The 25098-nt window shown below is 41.0% G+C and overlaps 2 protein-coding genes across 4 annotated transcripts in view; one reads left to right on the top strand and one right to left on the bottom strand.

The window, feature by feature from the left end:
* Positions 1–2346: 2346 nt before the first annotated feature.
* On the bottom strand, positions 2347–19673 carry fkrp (fukutin related protein). Of its 3 annotated transcripts, XM_087984031.1 has the most exons (4): positions 19633–19673; positions 13118–13325; positions 7443–7581; positions 2347–4534 (listed from the first exon to the last, which is right to left on the bottom strand). In XM_087984031.1, exon 4 carries the CDS (start codon positions 4355–4357, stop codon positions 2852–2854), a length of 1506 nt encoding a protein of 501 aa, XP_087840157.1. In that variant the 5' UTR covers positions 4358–4534; positions 7443–7581; positions 13118–13325; positions 19633–19673; the 3' UTR covers positions 2347–2851. The 3 variants fall into 3 exon arrangements, with proteins under 3 accessions (XP_087840157.1, XP_043536806.2, XP_087840156.1); XM_043680871.2 differs by lacking the exon at positions 7443–7581; XM_087984030.1 differs by lacking the exons at positions 7443–7581; positions 19633–19673 and adding an exon at positions 19067–19184.
* The window catches only part of LOC122542811 (striatin-3-like), a 53737-nt gene continuing 47729 nt past the window's right edge, over positions 19091–25098 (top strand). The window contains exon 1 of the mRNA XM_043680869.2: positions 19091–19450. Coding sequence (XP_043536804.1) covers positions 19238–19450 — 213 coding nt within the window. The 5' untranslated portion in view covers positions 19091–19237. The remainder of the gene's footprint in view (positions 19451–25098) is intronic.

The raw sequence follows: 25098 nt of genomic DNA, 5'->3' as shown, positions 1-25098 counted from the left end.
ATCTATTCTACTAGCTGTATCCTCAAGAACTCTCCAGTAGATTAGTTAGGCATGATTTCCCTTCATAAACCCATGCTGATTTTGTCTAATCCCATTAATGCTTTCCAAGTGTTCTGTTACCATGCATTTAAAGCAAACTCTAGTATTTATCTCAAACTCATGTTGGGCTAACTGGTCTATAATTGCTTCTTTCTCTTCCTCCTCATTTTAACAATAGCAGGGTTACATCTACCACACTCCAATTTGTAGGAACTGCTCCAGAGTCTGCAGAAATTTGGAAAATGACAATCAATTCATCCAATATTTCCAGCTCACTTTCTTTATTCTCAGGGATGCAGATTATCAAATTCTGGGAATTTTCTTCAAAAATCTGCTCAAGGGATGTGGGCATCACTGGCTAGTCCAGCATTTAAAGCCCATCTCTAATCACCCTGAAGACTGATACCAATCAATCACATTGCTGTGGGTCTGGAATCACCAGACTGAAAAAGGATGCAGATTTCCATCACTGAAAAACTTTCACGAATTAAATGAGTTCTTATGATAATAGAGTTCAGACTAGTATTTTTATTCCAGATTTGTATTGAATTTAAATTTCACCATTTGCCAGGTTAGATTTGAACATAAGGCCCCAGAACAAGGGTGGCATGGTGGCTCAGTGGTTAGCACTGCTGCCTCACAAGAGCAGGGATCTGGGTTTGATTCCAGCCTTGGGCAACTGTCTGTGTGGAGTTTGCACATTTGGCCCATGTCTGTGTGGGTTTCTACTGGGTGCTCCAGTTTCCTCTCACAGTCCAAAGATGCGCAGTTTAGGTGGATTGGCTATGCTAAATTCCTGACGAAGGGCTAGGGCTTTTGCCCGAAACGTCAATTTTCCTGCTCCTCAGATGCTGCCTGACCTGCTGTGCTTTTCCAGAACCACCCTAATCTAGACTCTGATTTCTAGCGTCTGCAGTCCTCACTTTTGCCATGTTAAATTACCCATAGTGTTCAGGGATGTGTAGGTTAGGTGCATTAGCCATGGGAAATGCAAGGTTACGGGGATGGGTCTGGGCGGGGTGCTTTTTGGAGGATCGGTCTGGACTAATTGGGCTGAATAGCCTGTTTCCACATTGTGTGGATTCTATGGAACATTAGCTTAGGGTTCTGGATTATTAGCTTAGTGACACCACTGTTTCCCCCATTATCAGCCTTTAATCCTATTAATTCCTCAAGCACCATTTTTATTTCACCAATACTGATTTTCTTCAATTCCTCCGTTGGTTTTTGGAAATTTATGTTTTCTTTGGGGAAGACCGAAACAAATCTCAGTGTTCAGTCTCTTCAGCAGTGCTACTGGTTACTTTTACACCTACCCGAGAGAGCAGACCAGACCACACACATCATGTATTCCAAAGTTCAGAGTGCAGCTTGTGACTTCTAACTCACAGACAAAATTGACAATGCTGAGCCATGAAGATTGCAACAGTGGAATATGGTGAGGTCATAGTGGGTGCTGCTAGTTTGGCATTAATACATCAAGGATTGGAGAATGACAATGATAGCACGGATAAGATACCAGCCTTAAACTACTGGATGAGCTAGAATTTGTGTCTGGGATTTTGACCCTGAAAGTACCGAGCTGAGAAAGGCTTGGATTGCTGTATAAACCAAAGGAATAACTGAGGCCAGGATAGGAGGTTTATTAAATTGGCAGTAGTGTAGTTCATTGGAATTTCAAAACATGATTTTTCAGAAAATATATCAATAACTTAAACATGGCATGGATCACGTTTTAGTTCAGGTTCTGAAGGGTCACTGAGCATCTTCTAGTACTCTGCATATTTTTAAAGTTCAAATTTTGCTTGCACATAACTCCAGATAATTTAATTGATCTCATATCAACTGGATTTATAATTCTGTAATTAGGAGTTTGAGCGGTACCTCTCAAAATTTGAGCATTTCTGAGAAAATTTACATCCTGTCGTCTCATATATATTTAAAGCTATTGTATATTAAAAGGAATGATATTCCCACACTAACTTTGCTTGATAGGTTAATGGTAGTTTTCTTTTCCCTAGCATGGGGGATTTCGAGAGTAAGGGGCATATTTTAAAAGGCATTTGGATAAGTAGGTGAACAGGAAAGGTTTGGAGACATATGGGCCAGGAGAAGGCAGGTGGGACTAGTTTAGTATGGGATTATGGTTGGTGTAGAGCTAAAAATGTGTTGCTGGAAAAGCGCAGCAGGTCAGGCAGCATCCAGGGAACAGGAGAATCGACGTTTCGGGCATAAGTCCTTCTTCAGGAAATCTTTCCTGAAGAAGGGCTTATGCCCGAAACGTCGATTCTCTTGTTCCCTGGATGCTGCCTGACCTGCTGCGCTTTTCCAGCAACACATTTTCAGCTCTGATCTCCAGCATCTGCAGACCTCACTTTCTCCCATTATGGTTGGTGTAGACTGGTTCAACCGAAGGATCTGTTTCTGTGTATGACTCTGTGACCACATGGTGCAACACTGGAGCTAGGACAAAAGGTCTCATGTTTAATCTGTCTGTGGTCAGCTCAGGTTGGTTGGGGATAAGATCATCCAGGTTTCCAGATGCTGCAGTGATACAGCACTACCTATTGGAAAGGAAGTGAGTGCGGATATCAAGGAGTAAAAGTCTCCCATCTTCCACTGATTTCCTCACTATCTCTATCTGAATCCCCAGATAATGCCACCATAATTCCTGGAACTATCTCCCAGGAAGATGCAGTGTCTTCAGGAGAGAAAATGGGGAGGAAGAAATAAATGTGGAACAATAATTATCTGTGATATAACATTTCAAAGGATTCTACCAGTCCTTATTGCTAATTAATATCCTCTGCATTTAGTCCTTCCTCTCTAACTTTTTCCTGGCAGGGTTTGGGTACTCAGGATTTTCGATGGCACCCTCTCCAAATTTCAATTCTAGGAAGCGCCTGTGATTGTTGGGTGCAAGAGCAGTTATTCCAGCAAACTGTATGGGGACCAGTGGTTTCAGGAAGTGCTCTGGGAACTCCATGTCCTGTTTGTGGTCCATCCACGTGTTTTTGGTCATGATTCCATCTCTGGCATAGAAAGGCCACAAGTCAACATGCAAGTGGTTGCTTTCGCTGTATTGCACACGGTAGAAGTCACCTTCCACTGCCTTTTCCCACACGTAGCCATTCTCGTCGACAACCGATCCAGAGTCCAGGCTCCTTAGAAATTCGCAATTTTCCACGTCATCCAGATAAATCCCAAGGTCCACGTCATAGTCCCATGGAATGATGTCCTGGTGACGGACTGCTCCCAGAAGAGTTCCGCCCTCCAGCCAGTAGCGGACACCAGAGGACTCCAAGATGTTTATGACATACTTGGTGGTCTCGCGCAAGGCTTTGAGGCAACAAGGTGGAGTCCACCTGTTTTCATATAGGTACTCAGGCGTGTCATCATGCACCGTCCTGAAACAGCGAGGAGTGTCTTTGTTGCAGCCATACCACTGCTCCTTTCCATTGGGCTGCACCACATGCTTCATGCCGAAGTCTTTGAAGAGTTGGGACAGCCTTGCTTTTGTGTTGATGTCTGCCTTCCAACGGTTATGGGCTGACATGAACAAAGAGCGGTGGTACGACGAGAACACCACATTCTCTGCCATCTTCACCTTCCAGCCATGCAGTGAAGACTGGACAAAGAGGGATGTCAAGAGCGGCCTTGTCATGGGCTGAGAGAAGTTGAACAAATCCTCGGTTCGAAGAAGAACCACTGCATCTCCGTCAATGGCATCGCAAACCTGGGCAGGAGAAAGCTGATAGACGGCAGTCCACTCCTTAAGACTAACTCGCAGGTTTTGACAGTGGAATGTTTCCCCATTCTGAATAGGAGCTGCTACCATCTGAACCTTTCCTTTGTTGGCCTCAAACTCCTGAAGAAGATGGTCAAGCTGTTGGGTTGAGTCCAATTGCACCCCGTCAGGCACCAGAAGGGTGTACTCAGTGTTGATGTAGAATTCAGGTCTGGTGACATAGTACGGCTGATCTGGAGATGCCTTCAATAGCACGACCTGTATGTTCTGCTTATTGGGCAGGTCCAGTGGTGGGTATGGTAGTTTGTCAGCCACCACAACAATGGGCTGGTCTGGTCTTTGCTTCAGGAAAGACTGCACCACACCTACTACCCAATTCTCAAAGTCTTCAAACTCTCGTATTAGTACAGTGATCCCAGTGACTCTTGAAACTGCTAGTTTCCTGGAGGCAGCCTTCCCTGGGACTTTGTGTTTCAGCATTTGCTGCTGAGTTCTGGAGACATAGTAGAGAACGACGAGATTAATCATTATTGCCCCAGTCAGTAGCATCTGGCAAAAACTAACCCGCATTGTGCTTTTTAATAATTCAGTAGTGTTGATAATTAATTTGTTCACGTTGCAGCTTTTCTTGAATTATCTCTCATTGTCTTTTAAAATTGCAAAAATGACCAATCACATCAAGATCCTGATTCATGGTCAACTAATAGTTGCAATTAATTCACCAGAAACATACAGTCTTCTTTGGATCTAAAAACAAAAATAGAGACATTATTCTGCGAAGAGATAAAAGTACTCATTAATTGATGACTACGTGCAGAATGGAATCTCCCCAGTTTGGTATTCCTTTAGAGGTCAGTGAATACATTGGACTTGTTGACTATTAACAAAAATTAAGAAATAGGAACTGGAGTAAATCTTCTCAAACCTTCCATCATTCAACAAAGTCATGACTGAATAATAATAGCAAGCATTCATATAAAATGTCCCAAGATATTTCACATGAGCCTCAGAAACAAAGTCTGATACAGAGATATATTAGGAAATATTAGAGCAGGTTATCAAAAGTTTGGTCAAAGAGTTGGTGAAGGAAACATCCTCTAGGAAGAAAGAGGCCAAGTGGCAGATAGATGTCTGGGCTTATGGCCCAGGCAGCTGAATGTATCATCACCAAATGCTTCAAGCCAGATACTTCAAGCCAGAGATGCTCAAGGGGCCAAAATTAGAGAAGCACAGATATCCTATAGGGTTGCAGATTTGAGGAGATTTGAGAGATCCAGAAGAGCAAAACTACGGAGGAAGTTGAAAATAAGAATGATAATTTTAAAATGAAGGTTTTTCTTAACCAGGAGGCAAGGGAGTCACAGGTGATGAGTGAACATGACTCTCTGTGGATTAGGATATTTCACAGGAAATTAAGTAGGGAGGATTTATTAAAACTATATCAGGTATTAGTCAGACTACAATGGAATGCTGAACAGTTTTGGATGCCTTATCTAAGGAAAGATACATTGGCATTGGAGACAGTCCAGGGAAGGTTCACTAGTCTGATACCAGGTATGGAGGGACAGTCTTATGAGGAGAGGTTGATGAGGTTGGGACTGTATTTGTTGAAATATAGAAAAATGAGAGGCCATATAATTGCAACATACAAGATTCTTGGAGATTAGATGGGATTAATCAATAACAGTCAGCATGGTTTTGTTAAGGGGTGGTCACATCTGACCAATTTATAGAGTCATACAGCCCAGAAAGAGACCCTTCAGTCCAATTCATCCATGCCAACCATGTAACCTAAATTGTATTAGTCGCATTTGCCTGCACTTGGCCCACATCCCTCTAAGGAGAAAGTGAGGTCTGCAGATGCTGGAGATCAGAGCTGAAAATGTGTTGCTGGAAAAGCGCAGCAGGTCAGGCAGCATCCAGGGAACAGGAGAATCAAGAAGGGCTTATGCCCGAAACGTCGATTCTCCTGTTCCCTGGATGCTGCCTGACCTGCTGCGCTTTTCCAGCAACACATTTTCACCCCACATCCCTCTAAACCTATTCTATTCATGTACCTGTCCAAATGTCTTTTAAATTTTGTCATTGTACCTGCCTCTACCATTTGCTCTGGAAGCACATTCCATACCAGCACCACTTCAGGTCTCTTTTAAACCTTTCTCCTCTCACCTTAAACCTATGCCCTCTAAAGTCATAGTTAGAGCTATAAAGCACTGAAACAAACCCATCAGTGCAACTCGTCTGCCGCTAATCAGACATCCTAACTTTACTTAGTGACATTTGCCAGCACTTGGCCCATATTCCTTTAAACCCTTCCTATTCATATACCCATCCAGATGCCTTTTAAATGTTGTAATTGTACCAAACTCCACCACTTCCTCTGGCAGCTCATTCCAAACACACACTATCTTCTGCGTGTAAGTTACCCCTCAGGTTCCTTTTAAGTCTTTTCCCTTTCACCTTAAACCTTTGCCCTCTAGTTTTGTACCTCACCTACCCTGGAGAAAAGACCCTATCTGTTTACGCTATCCTTGCCCCTCATGATTTTATAAATCTCTACAAGGTCACCCCTCAGCCTCTGATGCTCCAGAGAAAAAAGCTCAAGCCTATTTTGCCTCTTCTTGTTACTCAAACCTTCCACTCCCAGCAAATCCTTGGAAATATTTTCTGCACTCTCTCAAGATTAACAACGTTCTTCCTATAGAACTGTATGCAGTGTTCTTCTTGAAAGCATTCTATGTTTTGGCTTCAACTGCTTTCTGTGGCAGAAAATTCCACAGGCTCACAACTCTCTGGGTGAAGATCTTTCTCATCTCAGTCCTAAATGATCCAATTCTATATCCTTAGGCTGTGACCCTAGCCCTGGATTCCTCGGTCATCAGGAACATCATTCCCGTGTTTAAGCCAGTCTAAATCTGTTAGAATTTTCTATATTTCTACAAGATTCAACCTCCCTCCCATTCTTCTAAACTCCAGTGAATATGACTGTAACTGATCCACTCTCTCTGCATACATCCGTTCTGCTATCCAAAGACCCAGTTTGACAAACCTACCTTGTACTCCCTGTACAGCAGAACATCCTTCCTCCAATAAGGACACTAATACTGCGTGCAATACACCAGATGTCATCTCACCAAGGCCCTGTACAATTGCAGCATGACAGCCGTGCTCCTGTACTCAAATCCTTCCACTATGAAGAAGGTCATCCAACCGTTTGCCTTCTGCACCTGCATACTTACTTTCAGCAACTGCTGTACAAGGACACCCCGGTCTCGTTGCACCTCCCACTTCACAATCCTTCGCCAATTAGATAATAATCTGCCTTCCTGTTTCTGCTACCAAAGTGGATAACCTCACAATTATCTGTATTGTACTTCATTTGCCATGACTCAACTTGTCAACAGACATGAATTGAATTGAACTGAATTGAGTTTATTGTCATGTGTACCGAGGCACAGTGAAAAGCTTTGTCTTGCAAGCAACACAGGCAAATCACACAGTTAAGTAGCATAGATAAGTAAATAATAGGTAAACAGTGGCAAAAACAAAAACACAGGTACAAGCGAATGTTAAGAGTTTGTGAGTCCATTCAGTATTCTAACAACAATAGGGTAGAAACTGTTTCGAAACTTGTTGTGTGTTCAGGCTTTTGTACCTTCTCCCCAATGGTATAGGTTGTAAAAAAGCATTGCCAGGGCGGGATGGATCTTTGAGAATGCTGGCGGCCTTTCCTTGACAGCGTGCTTAGTAGATGGATTCTATAGATGGGAGGTTGGCCTTTGTGATTGTCTGGGCTGAGTAAAAGAAATGTTTGATTTTCTTTACTTGGAGCTCACAAAAAATCCTGATTAACCATTCTATTTGCCCTGAAAACAGCAACTCTCAAACTACTCATGACTCACTACTTGAGCACCAGTTCTTATATCAACTTACACTCAGAATCCTAATGATCAGTGTTTGACTTTATCAAAGAACATCTCCCCTCTCAGACAGACAGACTGGACAGCCTATGTTCTCTGTGATTACAATTTTCGTCCCCTTATCGAAGGAAAGATATACTGGCATTGGAGACAGTCTGGAGAAGTTCTGCTAAATTGATTCTGGATTTAGAGGGAATTTCTTACAAGAGGAGGTTGAATAGGTTGGGCTTGTACTCATTGGAATGTAGATGATGTAAAGGAAACCTTAGTGAAACATACAATATTCAGAGCGGGCTGGACAGGTAGCTGTGGCTCTAGTTTTGAACTCCCCTACCCTTGGAAAAAAACCTTGACTATTCACCTTATCAATGCCCCTCATGATTTAATGAACCTCTATAAGGTCATTCCTCAGCCTCCAATGCTCCATGGCAAGAAGTCCCAGCCTATCCAGCCTCTCCTTAACTCAAACCCTCCAGTCCCAGCAACATTCTGGTAATCTTTTTCTGTACTCTTTCTAGTTTAACAATATCCTTCCTAGAGCAGGGCGACCAGAATTGTAAGCAGTATTCCAAAAGTGGCCTCACCGATATCTTGTACAGCTGCAACAAATGATGTACTCAATGCTCTGACCAATGAAGGCAAGCATGCCAAATGTCTTCTTCACCACCTTGTTTACCTGCCATGTCACTTTCAAGACACAATGAACCTGCACCTCTAGGTCCCTCTGTTCAACAACATTCCCCATGGCACTACCATTAACTGTGTATGTTCTGTCCTGGTTTGTCTTACCAATATGCAACACCTCATTTATCTAAATAAAACTCCATCTGCCACTTCTCAGCCCATTGTTCCATATTATCGAGATCTTGTTGTATTCTTAGATAACCCTCTTCACAGTCCACTATGCTACCAATTTTGGTGTCATCCGCAAACTTACAAACTAAACCTCCTATATTCTCATCCAAATCGTTGATATAAATAGCAAACAACAGTAGACACAGAACTGATTCTTGTGGCACACTGCTGGTTACAGGCCTCCAGTCCAAATAACAATCATCTACCACCATACTCTGTCTTCTACCATCAAGCCAATTTTGTCTCCAATTGGTTATCGCTTCCTAATTCCCATGTGATCTAACCTTACAAACCAATCTACCTTGCGGGACCTTGTTGAAGGGCTTGCTAAAGTCCATGTAAACGCTTTGCTTTCACCTATCTTCTTGGTAACCTCTTCAAAGTATTCAATCAAATTTGTGAGACACAATTTCCCACACATAAAGCCATGCTGACTTTCCTTAACCCGCCCTTGCCTTTCCAAATGCATACAAATCCTATCTTGCAGAATCACCTCCGACAAATTAACCACCACTGAAATCAGACTCACCAATCTATAGTTCCCTGGCTTTTCCTTAAACAATGGCACAACATTAGCCACCCTCTGGTTTTTTGGCACCTCATGCACAGCTGTCGATGATACAAATATCTCTGCAAGGGATGCAATCTCTTCTCTGGCTTCCCATAATATTTTGGAATACACCTGATTAGGTCCCGGTTATTTATCTACTTTTACATGTTTTAAGAGGTCCAGTACATCCTCTTCTGTGACGTGGAATCTTTTCAAGACATCACTACTTATTTCCCCAATTTGCCTGGCTTCCATGTCATTCTCAACAGCAAATACTGAGGCAAAATATTTGTTTAGTATCTCAATCATCTCCTGTGATTCCACACATAGACAGCCTCATTGACCTTTAACGGGCCCTATTCTCTCCCTAGTTATTATATTACCCTTATTGTACTTGTTGAATCTTTCAGGATTCTCTTTAACTTATTTGCCAAAGCTATCTCATGTCCCCTTGTTGCCCTTTTGATTTCCCTTTTAAGTGTACTCCTACTCCCATATACTCCTCCAGGGATTCACTTGATCCCAACTGTCTATACCTGTCATTGCCTCCTTCTTTTTCTTCACCAGAGCATCAATATCTCTAGTTATCCAGTGTTCCCTACACCTACCAGCCTTGCCCTTCACACTAACAGGAACATTCTGTCACTGTACTCTCATTATCTCATGTCTTTGCCTATGAACAGCCTCCCTCAATCAACCTTTGAAAGTTCTTGTCAAATATGACCAAAATTGGCCTTACTCCAATTTAGAATTTTAACTTTCAGAAAAAGGCCTATTCTTTTCCATAATTATTTTAAAACTAATACAATCATGATCACTGGTCCCAAAGTGCTCCTCCACTAACACCTCAGTAAATTGCCCTGACTTATTTCCCAAAAGAAGGTCGGGATTTGCTCCTTCTCTAGTAGGTACATCCACATATTGAGGAAGAACATTTTCTTAAACATGCTTAACAAATTCCTCCCTATCCAAGCCCTTTACACTACGACAGTCCCAGTTTGTTTGGAAAGTTAAAACCCCCTATCATTACAATCCTATTGTTCTTTCAGATATCTGAGATCTCCCTACATATTTGCTCCTCAATTTCCTGCTGACTATTGGGGACCATGCAGTACAAGCCCATCCAGGTGATTATCCCCTTCCTATTTTTCAGTTCCACCATATAACTTCATTGGATGATCCCTCAGGAATACCCTCTCTAAGTACAGCCGTAATGTAGTTCTTAATGAAGAGCTGACCAGGTGTGTGGATGATGGCAATGCATTTGATATCATCAATTTGGACTTTAGCAAAGCTTTTGATAAGGTCTTGCACGGAAGACCGATAATGAAGGTAAGTCCCGTGGGTCTAAGGAATTTTGATTAAATGCATTCAGAATTGGCCGAGTGGCAGGAAACAGACGATGATGGTTGAGGGGTGTTTTTGTGACTGGAAGCTTATGTGTAGTGGGTTCCACAGAGATCAGTGTTGGGACCTTTGCTGTTTATGGTATACATAAATGATTTAGGCCTGAATGTCAGATGGTTGAACAGTAAGTTTGCAGATGATAAGAAAATTGGTGGGGTGATACATAATAACAGAGAGAGTCTTAGATTATGGGAGGAGATGGACTGTGGCAAATGGAATTTAATCTGAGTAAGTGTAGGGTGATACATTTGGTCAGGACAAACAGCAAGAGAATACAGGATAAACAGTAGGGCCTTGGGAAGCACGGAGGATTAGAGAGATGTGGACATGCATGTCCACCGGTCCCTTAGAGTAGCAGAACAGGTAGATGAATTGGTTATGCAGGCATATGGGATACTTGCCTTTCTTTATTACCTGAGGCATTGAGTTTAAGAGCAGAGAGGTTATGCTGGAATATTTTAAAATGTTGATAAGGCCAAAATTGGAATATTATGTGCAGTCCTGGAATCCACATTATAAGAGGGAGGTGATTGCACTGGAGAGGATGCAGAGGAGTTTCATCAGGAGGTTGCCTGGGCTGGAGGGTTTTCGTTATGAGGAGAAGTTGGATAGACTGGCATTGTTTTCCTTGGAGTGGGGAACACTGAAGGGGTCATGATTGCATTGTATAAAATCGAAGGGCAGAGAAAGGTAGATAGGAAGGAGATTTTCCTTTTGATAGAGAGATCAATGACGGGGGGCAGAGATTTAAAGTAAGGCGCAGGAAATTTAAGAGGGGATGCAAGAAAAATATCTTTTCACCCAAAGGAGGGTGGAATTCTGGAACTCACTGCCTGTAAAGGTGGCGGAGGCAGAAACCCTCATAAAACCACAGAAAGCTGCAACACAAAGGGACTCGGAGCTACCTGGGCATAAAACACAGAAAGCCAGCACACAGGTCCTCAGGTAATCAGGAAGGCTAATGGAACGTTGGCCATTATTTCAAGGAGGTTGGAGCATAAGAGTAGGGAAGTCTCATTGCAACTGTACAAGATGCTTGTGATACCACATCTGGAATACTGTGAGCAATTTTAGTCCCATTACTTAAGGAAAAATATCATAACAGAAAGTTATAACAAGGATGATCCCCAATATGGAGGGATTGTCTTATGAAGGTTGAGCCAGTTGGGATTCTACTCATTGGAATTTTCAAGAATTAGAAGTGATCTCATTGAAACATATAGGATTCTTAAGGGACTTAACAGGATAAATACTGAGAGATGGTTCCCCTTGAGGGAGAGTCAAGGGCCAGAAGGCATAGTCTCAGAGTAAAAGGTGCACCAATAGAAGACTGAGATGAGGAGGAATTTCTTCTCCCAGATGGTTCAGAGTCTTTGGAACTCCTTACCATAGTGAACTTAGGGGGCAGAGTCCTTGTGTACATTTAGGACTGAGATAATTGATAATATGATCAGTAGGGGAATCAAGATTACAGGGAAAGGGCAGGAAACTGGATGTAAGGGATATCAGAATGGCAGAGCAGGCTCTGTGACTCTATAACACCTCTTACATTACATGTCTGTAACAGCAGCAAATTTTCAAACTTCTGCTTATTTTCAAAAATGAGGAACATACACAAACACTTCTATTTTTCAGCAACTGATCTGGGAGAACAGGAGTTCACCTCAACATATTTGGGGAATGGTCAAATCCCATCACTTCCTAGTTCCATGTTGTGCAGCAGCACTTACACTGAAGGTTTCATTGCAAAAATAAAAGACATCCACTTAACTGTGGCTCAGCTTTCAGCATCTTCACTCCTGAGAACCAAAAACAGTACATTTCATACTCTCAGCTGAGTCTGGATTGTCAGCCTTTTTCTCATGACTCCAGGCTCCACAAGGAATCAAGGTCGCAATACAGCAACGCAATCATGACCCCTTCAGTGTTCCCCACGCCAAGGAAAACAATGCCAGTCTATCCAACTTCTCCTCATAACGAAAACCCTCCAGCCCAGGCAACCTCCTGATGAAACTCCTCTGCATCCTCTCCAGTGCAATGTCTCCCTTTGCATGGCATTTAAACAAACTTGAACAGGGCAGCAGTAGGGTCCTTGCCTCAATCGATCAGGGAGAGACCTGAACACAGATTTTTATCGTAAAGGGAATCAAGTGTTATAAGGATAAGGCAGGAAAGTGGAGCTGAGGATTATCAGATCAGCCATGACCTCATTGAATGATGGAGCAGACTTGATTGGCCAAATGGTATGTTTAAGCTCTAGCATCTTATGATCTTACTACTAAGTGACAAGACACTTCAGGTTCAGCTAAGGTACCCTCTTCCCAAAAAAGTGAGAACCGAGACACTATGGGCAACTTACAATCCCTGGAAATTATACTAAATATCATTCCATAATGTTATATCATTGTCTGGACTTGCTCCACTGCAACAGGGTTAATACTACTATATCCGAGGCAAGGAATATGGAGTCATTAAAAAAAAACTACTATATCTACAATTTGAATGTAACTTATACTTTACTTTAACTTGCATTTCAACTTAAATTTGTGGTCAAACGGGTCAGTACAAAAGATAACACATTTGTAACTCAAATAATACCTTGTTTTCAAAGTTGTTGGCTGCTGAAAAATAGATTGAATCCAGGCCAGCATACTCTCTCATACACTTGCTCCTCATTGACAGGAACTGCGCTTGCAGGTGCAAGTTGGTGTGTTCCATTCATGAGCAAGGTTTCCCATTTTTCCGTGATGATCAGGTGTCTCCAGGAATTGCAAATTTATCCTCCAGACACTGTTGCAAATACACACTGGAGAAAAACCATTAGAGTATTTTAAATTTTTCTTTGAATACCCCTGTTTATTGGTTATAAAAGCAATAAAGATGGGAGAAGATCATCTGTCAAGGATAGCATGGATTAGTGGAGCAGGTTGAAGCCTGAGTATTGATGGAAAAGTATGAGATCAGGGGTCATTAATACAACATAGTTACTAACAAATTCAATGGGTAAATGAAGGGAAATTTCTTCACTCAAAGAAAGGTTTTAATGTGGAATGGTTGTGGCAAATAGCTAATATGTTTCCAACATGTAATTAGATGAGTACATGAGAGAAAAGACAGCAGAAAGATATGTTGAAAGGCTGAGATGGGGTAGATGGAATAGAGGGCACTTGCATGGAATATAAGCATCCAATTGGGCCAAATGGCCTGTTTCTGGGTTGTAAATACTCTGTAGTCAGGAATCATCCAGTTAAATAATGCAGGGTCTTTTGGCTTTCCAATTGGCCATCAGAGGACAGGGGGTCATAAGGATGGGCATCCTTTTGTGTTGTATGTTTCTATGACTCTGTCAGTTGACCAATGGCAGGAGCATTGGGGTGTATCAATGGACACATGCTCATTTGAGATCTCCAGGAATACATTCAACTAGAGTTAATAAACGTGTTCAGGAATCACTTCATAATCTTAGATGTACCGTTACTGATCTACGTAACTGATTTTTCTTCACAGTGATTTTCTCATCTTGGCTGTGCTTTTGTGATGGCCAGATACTCCAAAAAAAAACCAACTGGACTTAACCAACTGGGTGGCACAGTGGTTACCACTGCTACCTCACAATGCCAGAGACCCGGGTTTGATTCCAACCTCGGGCGACTGTCTGTGTGGAGTCTGCACATTGCCCCTGTGTCTGCATGGATTTCGTCCGAGTGCTCCGGTTTCCTCCCACAATCCAAAGAGTGCAGGTCAGATGAATTGGCCAAGCTAAATTGCCCATAGTGTTCAAGGATATGTAGGTTAGGTGCATTAGCCAGGGGTAAACATAGAGGAACGGGTCTGGGTGGTTTACTCTTCGGAGGGTTGGTGTGGACTTGTTGGGCCGAAGACCTGTTTCCACACTGTGGGGAATCTAATCTTAACCTACTAATGGCCATATTCATTCTTGATCTAACAAGTAATACAAGAAGGAACTTTTGACATGCCCACGCTGCAATGGCTTGTGGATTGGAACCTCCTTTTTTCGCATCGACCAGTTCTAAAATTGTTCACTTTACTGCTAATTAAAATTCTGGTTCAGCGGGGAGCACTCTTGCTTCTGAGTCAAAATGATTTGAGTTCAAGTCCCACTCCAGAGGCCTCATGCAATTTAGCCTGACACTCCCAATGTACTCCTGAGAGAGGGCTGCAGAGTTGGAGCTTTTGTATGAGATTAAAATTAAGTTTATTGTGTGCAAGAGCTTGGCACTAGTTGACAAAGAGCAAGGGAGTACTCTCTGCTGTCTCAATCAATATTCACAAGGGAACGGTAGCAGAATGGTTATGTTACTTACTGGATTAGTAACTCAGGGGCTTGGACTAATTATTACACTAATGGACTAAGATGGTAACCTTCTTGAAATATATAAATTGATAGGTTGAATACTGGGAGGATATTCCCACATTTAGGAGAAATTAGAAAGAGGTGATGCAGGTTGGAAGTAAGGGAACTCCTCTTTAAGACGGAGATGTGATTTTTTTTTTTGTTTAGAGGGTTATTAGTTTGTGGATTTCTCTGTCCCGGAAAGTAAAAGGCTGCGTCTTTGAATTCATTCAAGGCAGAGTTAGATAAATTTTTGATAGACAAGGCATTACACAAATGTAAGTCAGCTCCTGCTGATTTTGCAAGCGTGTTATTAAATTGTATTCAAGACCTTTTTGAGAGCAATGAGGAAAGGGCAATAAATGCTGGCATGGCTAATGATGCCATCACATGAATAAATTTTAAAAATGTTGGGATGATCCCAAGATTCATGATATTGTAAATATCAATGAAATCAACACTTACCTCTTCTATTTTCTTACATTTTACTGATGGATGAGTTATATTTTGGTTGAACATTTACTGGCAATATTAAGTAAGTATCAATATTATGCATATGGTTGTTGTAATAAAAGGTTACATTAAAAAATCTTGAGGCAAGGGAAAAAGAATGGAGCTAGGTTAGATGGAGAAAAACATTGATCCAATCTTGATTGTGCTGAAATGTTACATTTGTATGGAGAAGACACACTGGCAAAGCAGTTTTGTTAACATCAAAGCAGGGTGGGCTTGCATTATTAAGGTAAGCTTCAGTAAAGTACTATCACAGTGATAAACATAACCTTTGGAACACTAATGGTTGATTGTGGGTCACAGTGTATTACATAAGATTGGCAACTCTTCCGGGATGTATTGCTGGAGATTTGGTCATGTGATATCTGATTGCATAGTGCCTGGTCACAAGACATGTGCTGACAGGTTATAAATGCTACTGTATTTATTTTATAAAGGTCAGGTCTCTTGTAGTCTCTTATTAATGCTGCTGCTGATCCTGAGCTGAGAGCCAGAGGCTTTCCCTATGTGGACAGGAAAGAGTGCAAAGCTCTACCTTTTTCCACAGCAATGTGAAGAAACCAACTCCCAGGTCTCCCAGGCAGTTGGAAAGATCTGGCTCATTTTGGCAGAGATTGAAATAAGTACACGGTGCATAGTGAAGAAAAGATGATGCTACAAAAGAAATTATACAGTGCCTTTCACAATGTCAGCACATCCTGAAACTCTTTACAGCAAACCAGCAAATGCGATAATAACCAGTCAATCTATTTCACCAATGTTGCTGGATGGATAAGTATTGGTTGGGACACCAGAGATTGCTCCCTTGCTTGTTGTCAAAATTGAGGCAGCTTTTCCATCCACCCGATAGGGTAGATGTGACCTCATTTCAAAATCTGTTAATGAGGCATTGCATTAGGAATGGCAGCCTGGACATGTATCAGCTGCGACTCAGTTAGGAACATGCTTGCCTCTGAGCCACAAGACTCCACTCCAGGATTTAAGAATAGAAATCAAGATTGACACTCCAATATAGTAGTGAAAGCTTTCTGTCAGATGTGTCGTATTTCAGATGAGATGTTAAACCAATGCACTGTCTGGCCACGCAGGTGTATGTACAAGATCTCAAGCCATTACTTTAAAGGAGGACAGGGGTGTTTTCCCTGGTGTCCTGGCTAAAATTTATTCATCAATCAACATCACAAAAATATAGAATGTGTGGTTCTTTCTGTACTGTCCAGATTTACCAGATTAAATAATTTCAACGTATTTAAAACAAACAACCAAATATTGCCAAGTCTGCTGTTTCAGCCTTCCACTTCAAACACTAACTCAAAGACCAAGGAAGAACATTAAGACCAGTACTGTGGCTGACCACCATAAAGAGTCAATGCCAAAATACCTTGATATTACTCTTGACTGTACCTTGATTGACTGATAACATCTCCAAAACTCTGGAAAAAATACCCAAAAGAACTGTGGATGCTGGAAATCAGAAACAAAAACAGAAATTGTTGGAAAATCTCAGCAAGTCTGGCAGGATTTGCGGAAAAAAATCAGAGTTAACATTTCAGTCTGACATCCTGAAAAAGGGTCACTGGACCTGAAAGATTAACTGATTTCTGTCCACAGAAGCTGCCAGACCGCTGAGATTTTCCAGCAATTTCGGGTTTTGTTTCCAAAACTCTGGAACCTAGGTCAAGACAAGAGTGAATCTCATAAAGAAACTGGCAGGTACCACCTGGCGTAACAGAACCAACACACTATGCACTGCTTTTCTTGCCCTAATCTATCAAAAGCAGATTCTTGCTGCTCAACAACGACCACACAAACATCTCCAGAAAGACGTGAACATTGGGACCAATATAGTTTAGGGTGACTGAATTCCTGTGCTAACAAATATTGAACCTCCATATAGAATAATCCTCTTTAAAGAACACCATTGACTAAGAGCAGTCAGAATTCCTTTAACACGAGACCTTCGGAAAAAAAAGCCACATTCTTCACTTCATCCCATCTGGTTCACTAATATCCTTCAGGAAGGAAACTGTGATTTTATCTGGCAATGGTCTAGATGTGACTCCAGACCACAGCAAAGTGGTTGACTCTTAACTGCCCCCTGGGCAGTTAGGAATGGGAAATAAATGCTGGCCTAGCCAGCAATGCTTTCATCCCACGAATAAAATAAATTCCCTGATGTTACGACACGGTGGTGAGCCTTTCTGCTAATTAAACCAAACACCCAGAAAAGCTCACCTCACCTCATAGTCTGGTTAAGTATGAGTGACAGAGAGCTCCCCAAATTCCACTATTTAAAGAAAAAATATCAATTTTATTCTTTAACTCTAAATGTGAACATCAAACAACAACTATTTACAACCCTAAGCCTCCTTTCTCTTAAAGGTCGGTTATCTATCTCCAACTCTATAACAATATATTGATCCAATAAAACCCCCTATTAAAATTACAGGTCAACTTAATTTTCAAAACCAGACATGTGGCTGTCATCGTCGGCATCTGTCTTCTTCTGGACGTAGATCTCCCTGGTTGTCTTTGGTCTTTTGCTGCAAAGATGTTTCATATGGAAAAGGTACCTTTGATTGAGGGTGTTTTGAATAGCAGTCTCTTTCTCACTGGCTAACTCTCAAAATGCCAGTTACTTTATACCCTAAACATTGGATTGACTCTTTGGTTTGATGTTGTTAAAACAGTAAAATTCAGATTTTAGTATCCTGGGGCATAATTTAAACTGATTGGTTAAATTAAATGGTGGTCAAAACAACTGAGGTATCTAGTTTATGGTCAAATTTTACGTATTTTCAATTTTCCAGTACACTGTGAGTTTGCTAGTCACATGACAGTTACTTGCAAACTCTCACTGCCAAAACAGCCTTCACTCTCTCTTAAAGGAATAATACACACCTTCAACTTCATAACACCTCGCCTTAAAAAAACTCATCATAATGAAAAAATGGCTTTTTTTCTTAACCCCATTACAATGAAATACACATATATAGAACATCTGTTCAATCTTATCCATACTTTATCCACACCCTACCAATTGACGACAGCCCCACTGTTGACTGCAAACATCACCGAACATGACCTGCTATCTGACCCAAGCAATGAAGTTCAGATTACACCCTTCCACTGAAAATCTGGAGAAGCTTCAACTACTTGAGGACAAGCATGGAAAATGTTGGCCATATGCTCCAAAGGTGCACAAGTTCAAATTGTGGCATGCAAGTTGAACCATCAACTATGTACTGCCGGATAAATTCCTGGAAACATCATAACCATACACACTGCATCAGCCATAGGCATTTGGAATGATATGTTCAACAATGAACTATCAATGCTTCATGAGTTAGCATTATGAATTTTAAAAATCACTCTGATGTTTGCTTTGCTGAGTGAAAATTAGCTACTGCACTTCCTATATTGCAGCAATGACTGCACTCCAAAATGTCCTGCAGTGGTTTGAGATGTCTGGTGGTTGTGAAAAGTGTTATGTAAATGCAAGTCTTTCTTTCTCTCTCTCTACAGACCTCCAACCCACACAACTTGTGAGTCAGAGTGCTACGCACTGAGCCACAGCTGACATTTGCAGTTTTTTTAAAAATAGAAAGTAGTTAATTAACAAGATTATAGCATCATGTGCCACAGATGGTGCCCTGTGCTTCCCTCAGACAGACACACACCGACATCCTTTCTTCTCAATGAATGACTCTTGACTGGAGTGTAGGATGTTGTGATGCACATTATTTGGCAGGAAGTCAGCCCGCGTCCGTGGCTAGGGCGCATGCGCCGCCCGTTCAGGCCGACGGGGACCTCACTATCTGGCAAGGGGACAAGGACGAGGCGGCCAAGAGATGGAAGGGCAGCCAGCCGCTATGGCTTCGGCGCTCGGCGGCGCGGGCTGTCCGAGCCCGGCGACCCCACCAACCCTGGAGAAAATCACCTCAGAAAACTCCCCGGAGCCGGATTCCTACACGGTGCCGGGGATTTTACACTTCATCCAGCACGAATGGACGCGGTTTGAGATGGAAAAGGCGCGATGGGAAGCGGAAAAAGCCGAACTGCAAGTAAGTGAAGCAGCCGGAAAAAAAAAGGGGGCAGACGGTGTCGGAAAAAAAAACGAAATCCCAAATTCCGTTTTCATTGTTCCAGTCGGTTCTTTACGTTGAACGCTATCGATATCTGAGGAAACGCGAGTGCGAAAACGTGCTTCGTGGGAGAAAAAGAGGTTTTTCTCAGAAAAAATTACCTTCTATTGTTGCGGAGGGTCGGTGGTGCGCAGCCATCTTGGATTTAAAGATGGCGGATTGTGGTTATGTCATGAGCTCAAAAAAATCCTACTCTCGAAATTGCAATTATTTATGCTTTTTATAACCCTTTGCAATGTGTGCTATTCATACATTGTACCTGCAACAAGCCTGACATTGTTTTAAACGTTTGATAGGCAAAGATAGTGTATCTGAGGGCTAAGTGGAGTTTCCTCTCCAAATGTCAAAGATTCCTCTTACAAATGCTGTCTCCTAAGAATTTGTCTTTCTTTCGTCCTGTTTATTAGGACGTTCAATAATTGAAGACTTGTTCAGTACAGCACTTGTAACTGTCACACCTCGTAGATGTCTAGTCTGCTTTAGAATCAGCAAAGTGGGTGATTTTGAGTTGTAGTACTGTTATGAGAACTTGATTTTTGCATTGATCTGTATGGATTGGAGACCTGCCAGAATCCCTGAAACTAAATTTCACTGAACTCACTAAATGGGAAAAGTGGATCGAATTCCAATGCTTTCATTGTACAACACAGAGGAAATTGATGTTCTTTTTACAGCTGACTTTGCATTTTGAATTTCTAAATTATTTCAGCTTCAAGCTAATTTAGTTTATTTATTTCTCCAAGGGTAATGCACCTTATAATTTATTGTCACCTGGTTTGAGAACAATAATGTGGTCTTAAACATAGAAATAAATGGTCAGACCAGAATGTAACCAAATAAAAGGTTAGTGTTCATCTGAGTTCAGTTATGACTTCTCTTTATGGATTTCTTTCATGAATCTGACTTTGTATATGTATTTAATGTTTTCCTTTGTCTGTTCCTTGCTGCATTGTAGCTGTTGAAATATGATCTGCAGTCTTTCTTTAATCATTTTCTACTCTCCACTGATAGCTGTTCATATAAACCCAGAGCCATTTCTAAACTAGGACACAGAATCCTAAATTTGGAGCAATGAATCACAAATTTTTTTAATGTTTAGACTTACCTTTGTTATAAATCAAATTCTTACCATTCGCTATAAATATATTTAGACCAGTTCAATTAACAGCTTAAAAAATATTTATGACACTATAGAATGGAAGCTAAAATTGGGATCAATTTGGAAAAATTAGTCCACCTGATGCAACAATACACATATGTGAGTGAATTTCTCTGAAAGGCAAGCATAAAGTAAGGTTTTATTTACTGAATGGCTATAAGTGTTGTCCAACTCATCCATGCCGACCAGATATCCCAACCCAATCTAGTCCCACCTGCCAGCACCCGCCCCATATCCCTCCAAACCCTTCCTATTCATATACCCATCCAAATGCCTCTTAAATGTTGCAATTATACCAGCCTCCACCACATCCTCTGGCAGCTCATTCCATACACGTACTACCCTCTGCGTGAAAATGTTTCCCCTTAGGTCTCTTTTATATCTTTCCCCTCTCACCCTAAAGCTATGTCCTCTAGTTCTGGACTCCTCCACCCCAAGGAAAAGACTTTGTCTATTTATTCTATCCATGCCCCTCATAATTTTGTAAACCTCTATAAGGTCACCCCTCAGGGTCTGTTTCCATGCTGTACATCTCTATGACTCTATAAATAAGAACTGATTAGGTGTTTGGATTATCTGTGCTACTTGATCTGTTTTTCACAAAATATTGAAAGAGGGAGAAGGGAATGATAGAATTGAAAGTGTGACTCTGATCTTTATCCACATTGCAGTGTAGCTATTGAGTTGAAAGTATATGATATTATTGCAGGATAGCTTGACTATGATTCTTTCCCCTGTTTGGTCTCCCCTCATTTATCTCCATATTAAGGTTTCCAATATGCCACATGTGAATACCATTGTATATGGCTGTCCAAACTTTACAATCAGCTTCAAATAAAGATCCAAGTTCTCTTGAAAGAGAATCAATGGAAAAAGATGCCTGTTTTTTAAACCTTCAGGCAAAGGACCAGCATTTCCCTAACGTTTTTTTTTGTTATTGACAGATTGACACGGTGTCAAGACCTGCATTTATTGCCTATCCCTAGTTTCTTTCATAATGATTTTTGAATTGTAGCATTCCTGCAGTAAATATGTTCTTTCAGTACTGTTAGGTAGGGAATTTCTGTATTTTGATCCAGTGATAATGCAGGGTTGATTATTATTGGTGTGTAATTTGGAGGGGAACTTGAACATAATGACATTTCATCTGTCAGCCACCCTTGTCCTTGTGAGTGGGAGTCTCCAGTGGAAGTTTGGGAGTTGCTGCTGGAAAATCTTTGGATAACTGCTGCAATAGATCCTGTAGAAAGTAGACATTGCTTTCTCCCTTTTGGTGTTTTGGGTATTTAAGAGTGATGAGGTGCTGATCAAGTAAGTGCTGAGCCCTCCGGGAAAGAGAATTCTGTAGGATGTAAAATCCTATGAGAGAAAAAAAAACAGTCTCCTCTTCTCTTTCTTAATTGGGAGACCCGTTATTGTTAAAGTGACCCTTTGTTCTAAGCTTTCCGAGAAGGGAAATGTCCTTTCAGCATCCATTCTGTCAAATCCCTCACGATCTTATGCATTTTAATGAGATCTCCTCTCAGTGTTCTGAACTCCAGTGGATACAGGCCTAACCTTTCCTTATAACACCCTGTTCTTGTGAATTAGTTGAATGAACATTTAGTAAACTGCTTCTAATGCTTTCCTTAATTAAGGAGACCAACACTGTACGCAATATTCTGATGTCATCTTACCAATGCCCTGTACAACTGTAGCAAAAGTCCCTCTTTTTTAATCCATTCCCCTTATGATAAACAGCAGCATCTCATTTACCTTTCCAGTCAGCCACTATACTTGCGTGCTGACATTGAGTCATGCACCAGGACACCCAAATCCCTCTGTACCTCTGAGTCCTATAATCTCCCTCAATTTAAATAATTGCATCATGTTTCTTCTTCCTGCCATTTAAATACCTGGCCTCTCTATTGTTGAAATAGCTACATATCTGACGTTGTTCCTGGAATATCAAGGTGGCCCTTGGAATATCAATAATAGAGCAACCTGGTGACAGTAATGCCTTTGATATTTCAGCAATATATTACATCACTTCATTAATGTAAAACAGGTGGAAAAGCCACAAATTTGACTCTAAAGAGAGCTTAACACAGTAGTTTGAGTATCTGACAACTTGGCTTCCAGTTAAGAGCTCAGCAGTTCAGATTCTGGGATTGTGAATGTGCAGTCATGATTTTTTCACATCTTCTCTGTGGTTGTTAATTTGGGCACAAATCGGGGATCTTCTCATTTGTGTTGCTCAGTTAAATTCTACAGCAGTCAACGAAATCATCAACGCAGTTTTGGGTTTATTTTTAAAGAAATGTCAGAGGGGCAGATGAGAGTGGCAAGCTAGCAGTGTCACTTTTATGTTAAAGTCAGTGGTGTCTAACGTGTCACAAACATGATTTGAATCTAGCCACATAATGGTCAATGTGGCTCAATTTTTAAATAGAGTGGAAGTGAGAAAGATAGGTTCAAAATGGTCTGTGCAGGTGCCTAGTCTTTACAAGCTGGTGGATAACTGACTTGGACAGGAGAAAGCTACTGAATGGCAACATCTTCCTTTGTCAAATGTTCCCTCAGTCTCACGTTATTAATTAACTTTAGCTTAGCGGGATCATCTGCTAATTTATTGAGTTAATAAAATAAGTAAGCAAAGATTTCAATTTTAATTAATTATGCCCTTGGTAAAACAAAGAAGTAAACTAAACAGGCTGAAACACAGTCAATGAGGCACAGAAATAGGATTTAAGTAGTGAATTTTCTGCTATGGAGAGGTTTTCATTGACTTATAGAGAATACTTAATTTGTACTTGCTGAAAAAGGATGAGTGAGTTCCCTTTAGTGTTCAGGCAGGCAAATCAGAAAGCTGCCAGGCTGAGGCCACAGCTAATGAAGCTATGATTATATTCAAAACTTTTAGGTCACAGGAGAATGTTGGTGAGATTTCCTATTCCTTATTACTCTCCCATCCCCTCCTAGTATGTGTCTGCGTATGATTAATGAAGCATGTTTTGGCACAAATATAGACCACCCCAACTTTGCATACCATGCCAGCATCCTGTCTAGGCTTGTATATGAAGAATGATAGATGTGTGGCAAGATCTTTAAAAAGGAGAGGAGGATTGGTGGGAAAGACAGAATAGGAAAATAAAATTGATATTGTGCCTGTATCCATATTTGATTATTAATTTTCCCTTTTTCCTTATGGCTTAAATGTGTTAATGAAATGTAATCCCATACACGAGCTCTGTTTTTCTTCTCAAATCTTCCCACTATAATCCTTATCTTTTCACCTAAAGGGTTCCCCAAGAGTCAGTGGATTTAAACGTACTGTTAACTTATAGTGGCTATCCACATTGCCCATAGAAATTTTGGGCCCAGTTGTGTCTGTGCTCAAAATGCACTAGAAAGCAATGGATATGGATTAGCAATGGAATCTCTGGATCACTTCACCTCCCTGATGTTGCTGAAAGTGCAACTTGTTGTAGCATATGCCTGACTGTCTCATCCAGTTCAGATCAGTGTGTTTTGTGCTTAGTGCCATCACTGTATACAGGCACATGGCTTATCCAGTGATTGAACAAAGCCAACCCTGCAATCAAGTAGTCATAGAAAAGCAAAGTACTGCGAATAGTGGAGATCTGTCATAAAAATTGAAAGTTCTGGAGGAGCTCAGTAGGTCTAGTAGCAGCTATGAAGAGAGAAACAAAGTTTTAAAGTTTTGAGTGCAATATGACACTTTCTCGAAACTGACAAATGAGGTGGAAAAGTGGTGGCTTTTCTACTGTGTAGAAAAAGACAAGGAAAGTGCAAGTGAAGAGAAGGGATAGTCACATGAATACTGGAGGGTGGGGGAGTATAGAAGATGACAATGTCATAAAACAAAATGATTGCAGAGAAGCAGCATAGATTGAGGATAGCTGTTAGTTGCAGAATATAGATCAGCTCTGCTGGAAGCAAATACAAAAAGAACCAGACAATTCATGGAGGTCAAAGTTCATGGTCTGACTATGTTCACCTCTGTTCAGTACAATGTGCTGTAAAGTGCCTAAATGAAATATTTCTTCCTTTGTTTGCTTTCTTTATTGCTGAGAAAAATACTTGTGTGTGATGTAAACAACTGATTCGACTATGTGTTCCTCACTTTAGTAAGGAAGTCTCAAAACAATTGTGTGCTGTAGATTGCTGCTTTTCTGTTTAATACAATCTGTGAGCTTAATGGTCAGCAGTATCTGGCGCAAATGCTGAACATTTGTGTACTTCTGATTTAAAAATATAGAGTACTGCTTAGGAAACTAAACTCTTGCAAATGCATAACTGCTTATCATTGACTTTTAAAATTACTTTTTATGCTCAAATTTTATTCAAGTCAGGGGTATTTGTAACAGAGACAAAAACTCTAACGAAACTTCTCAGTAACCCTCTA

Source organism: Chiloscyllium plagiosum, unplaced genomic scaffold (genome assembly GCF_037043375.1).
Source record: "Chiloscyllium plagiosum isolate Xiang-an unplaced genomic scaffold, Cpla_swu_hap1 HiC_scaffold_47, whole genome shotgun sequence".
NCBI classification, from domain to species: Eukaryota; Metazoa; Chordata; class Chondrichthyes; order Orectolobiformes; family Hemiscylliidae; genus Chiloscyllium; species Chiloscyllium plagiosum.
The sequence above is the reverse complement of the archived record's forward strand: the minus strand, read 5'-3'. Positions and strand labels throughout refer to the sequence as shown.

Bases quoted from the DNA above. Each gene is read 5' to 3' on its own strand.
- fkrp (XM_087984031.1), bottom strand. From the start codon at position 4,357: ATGCGGGTTAGTTTTTGCCAGATGCTACTGACTGGGGCAATAATGATT.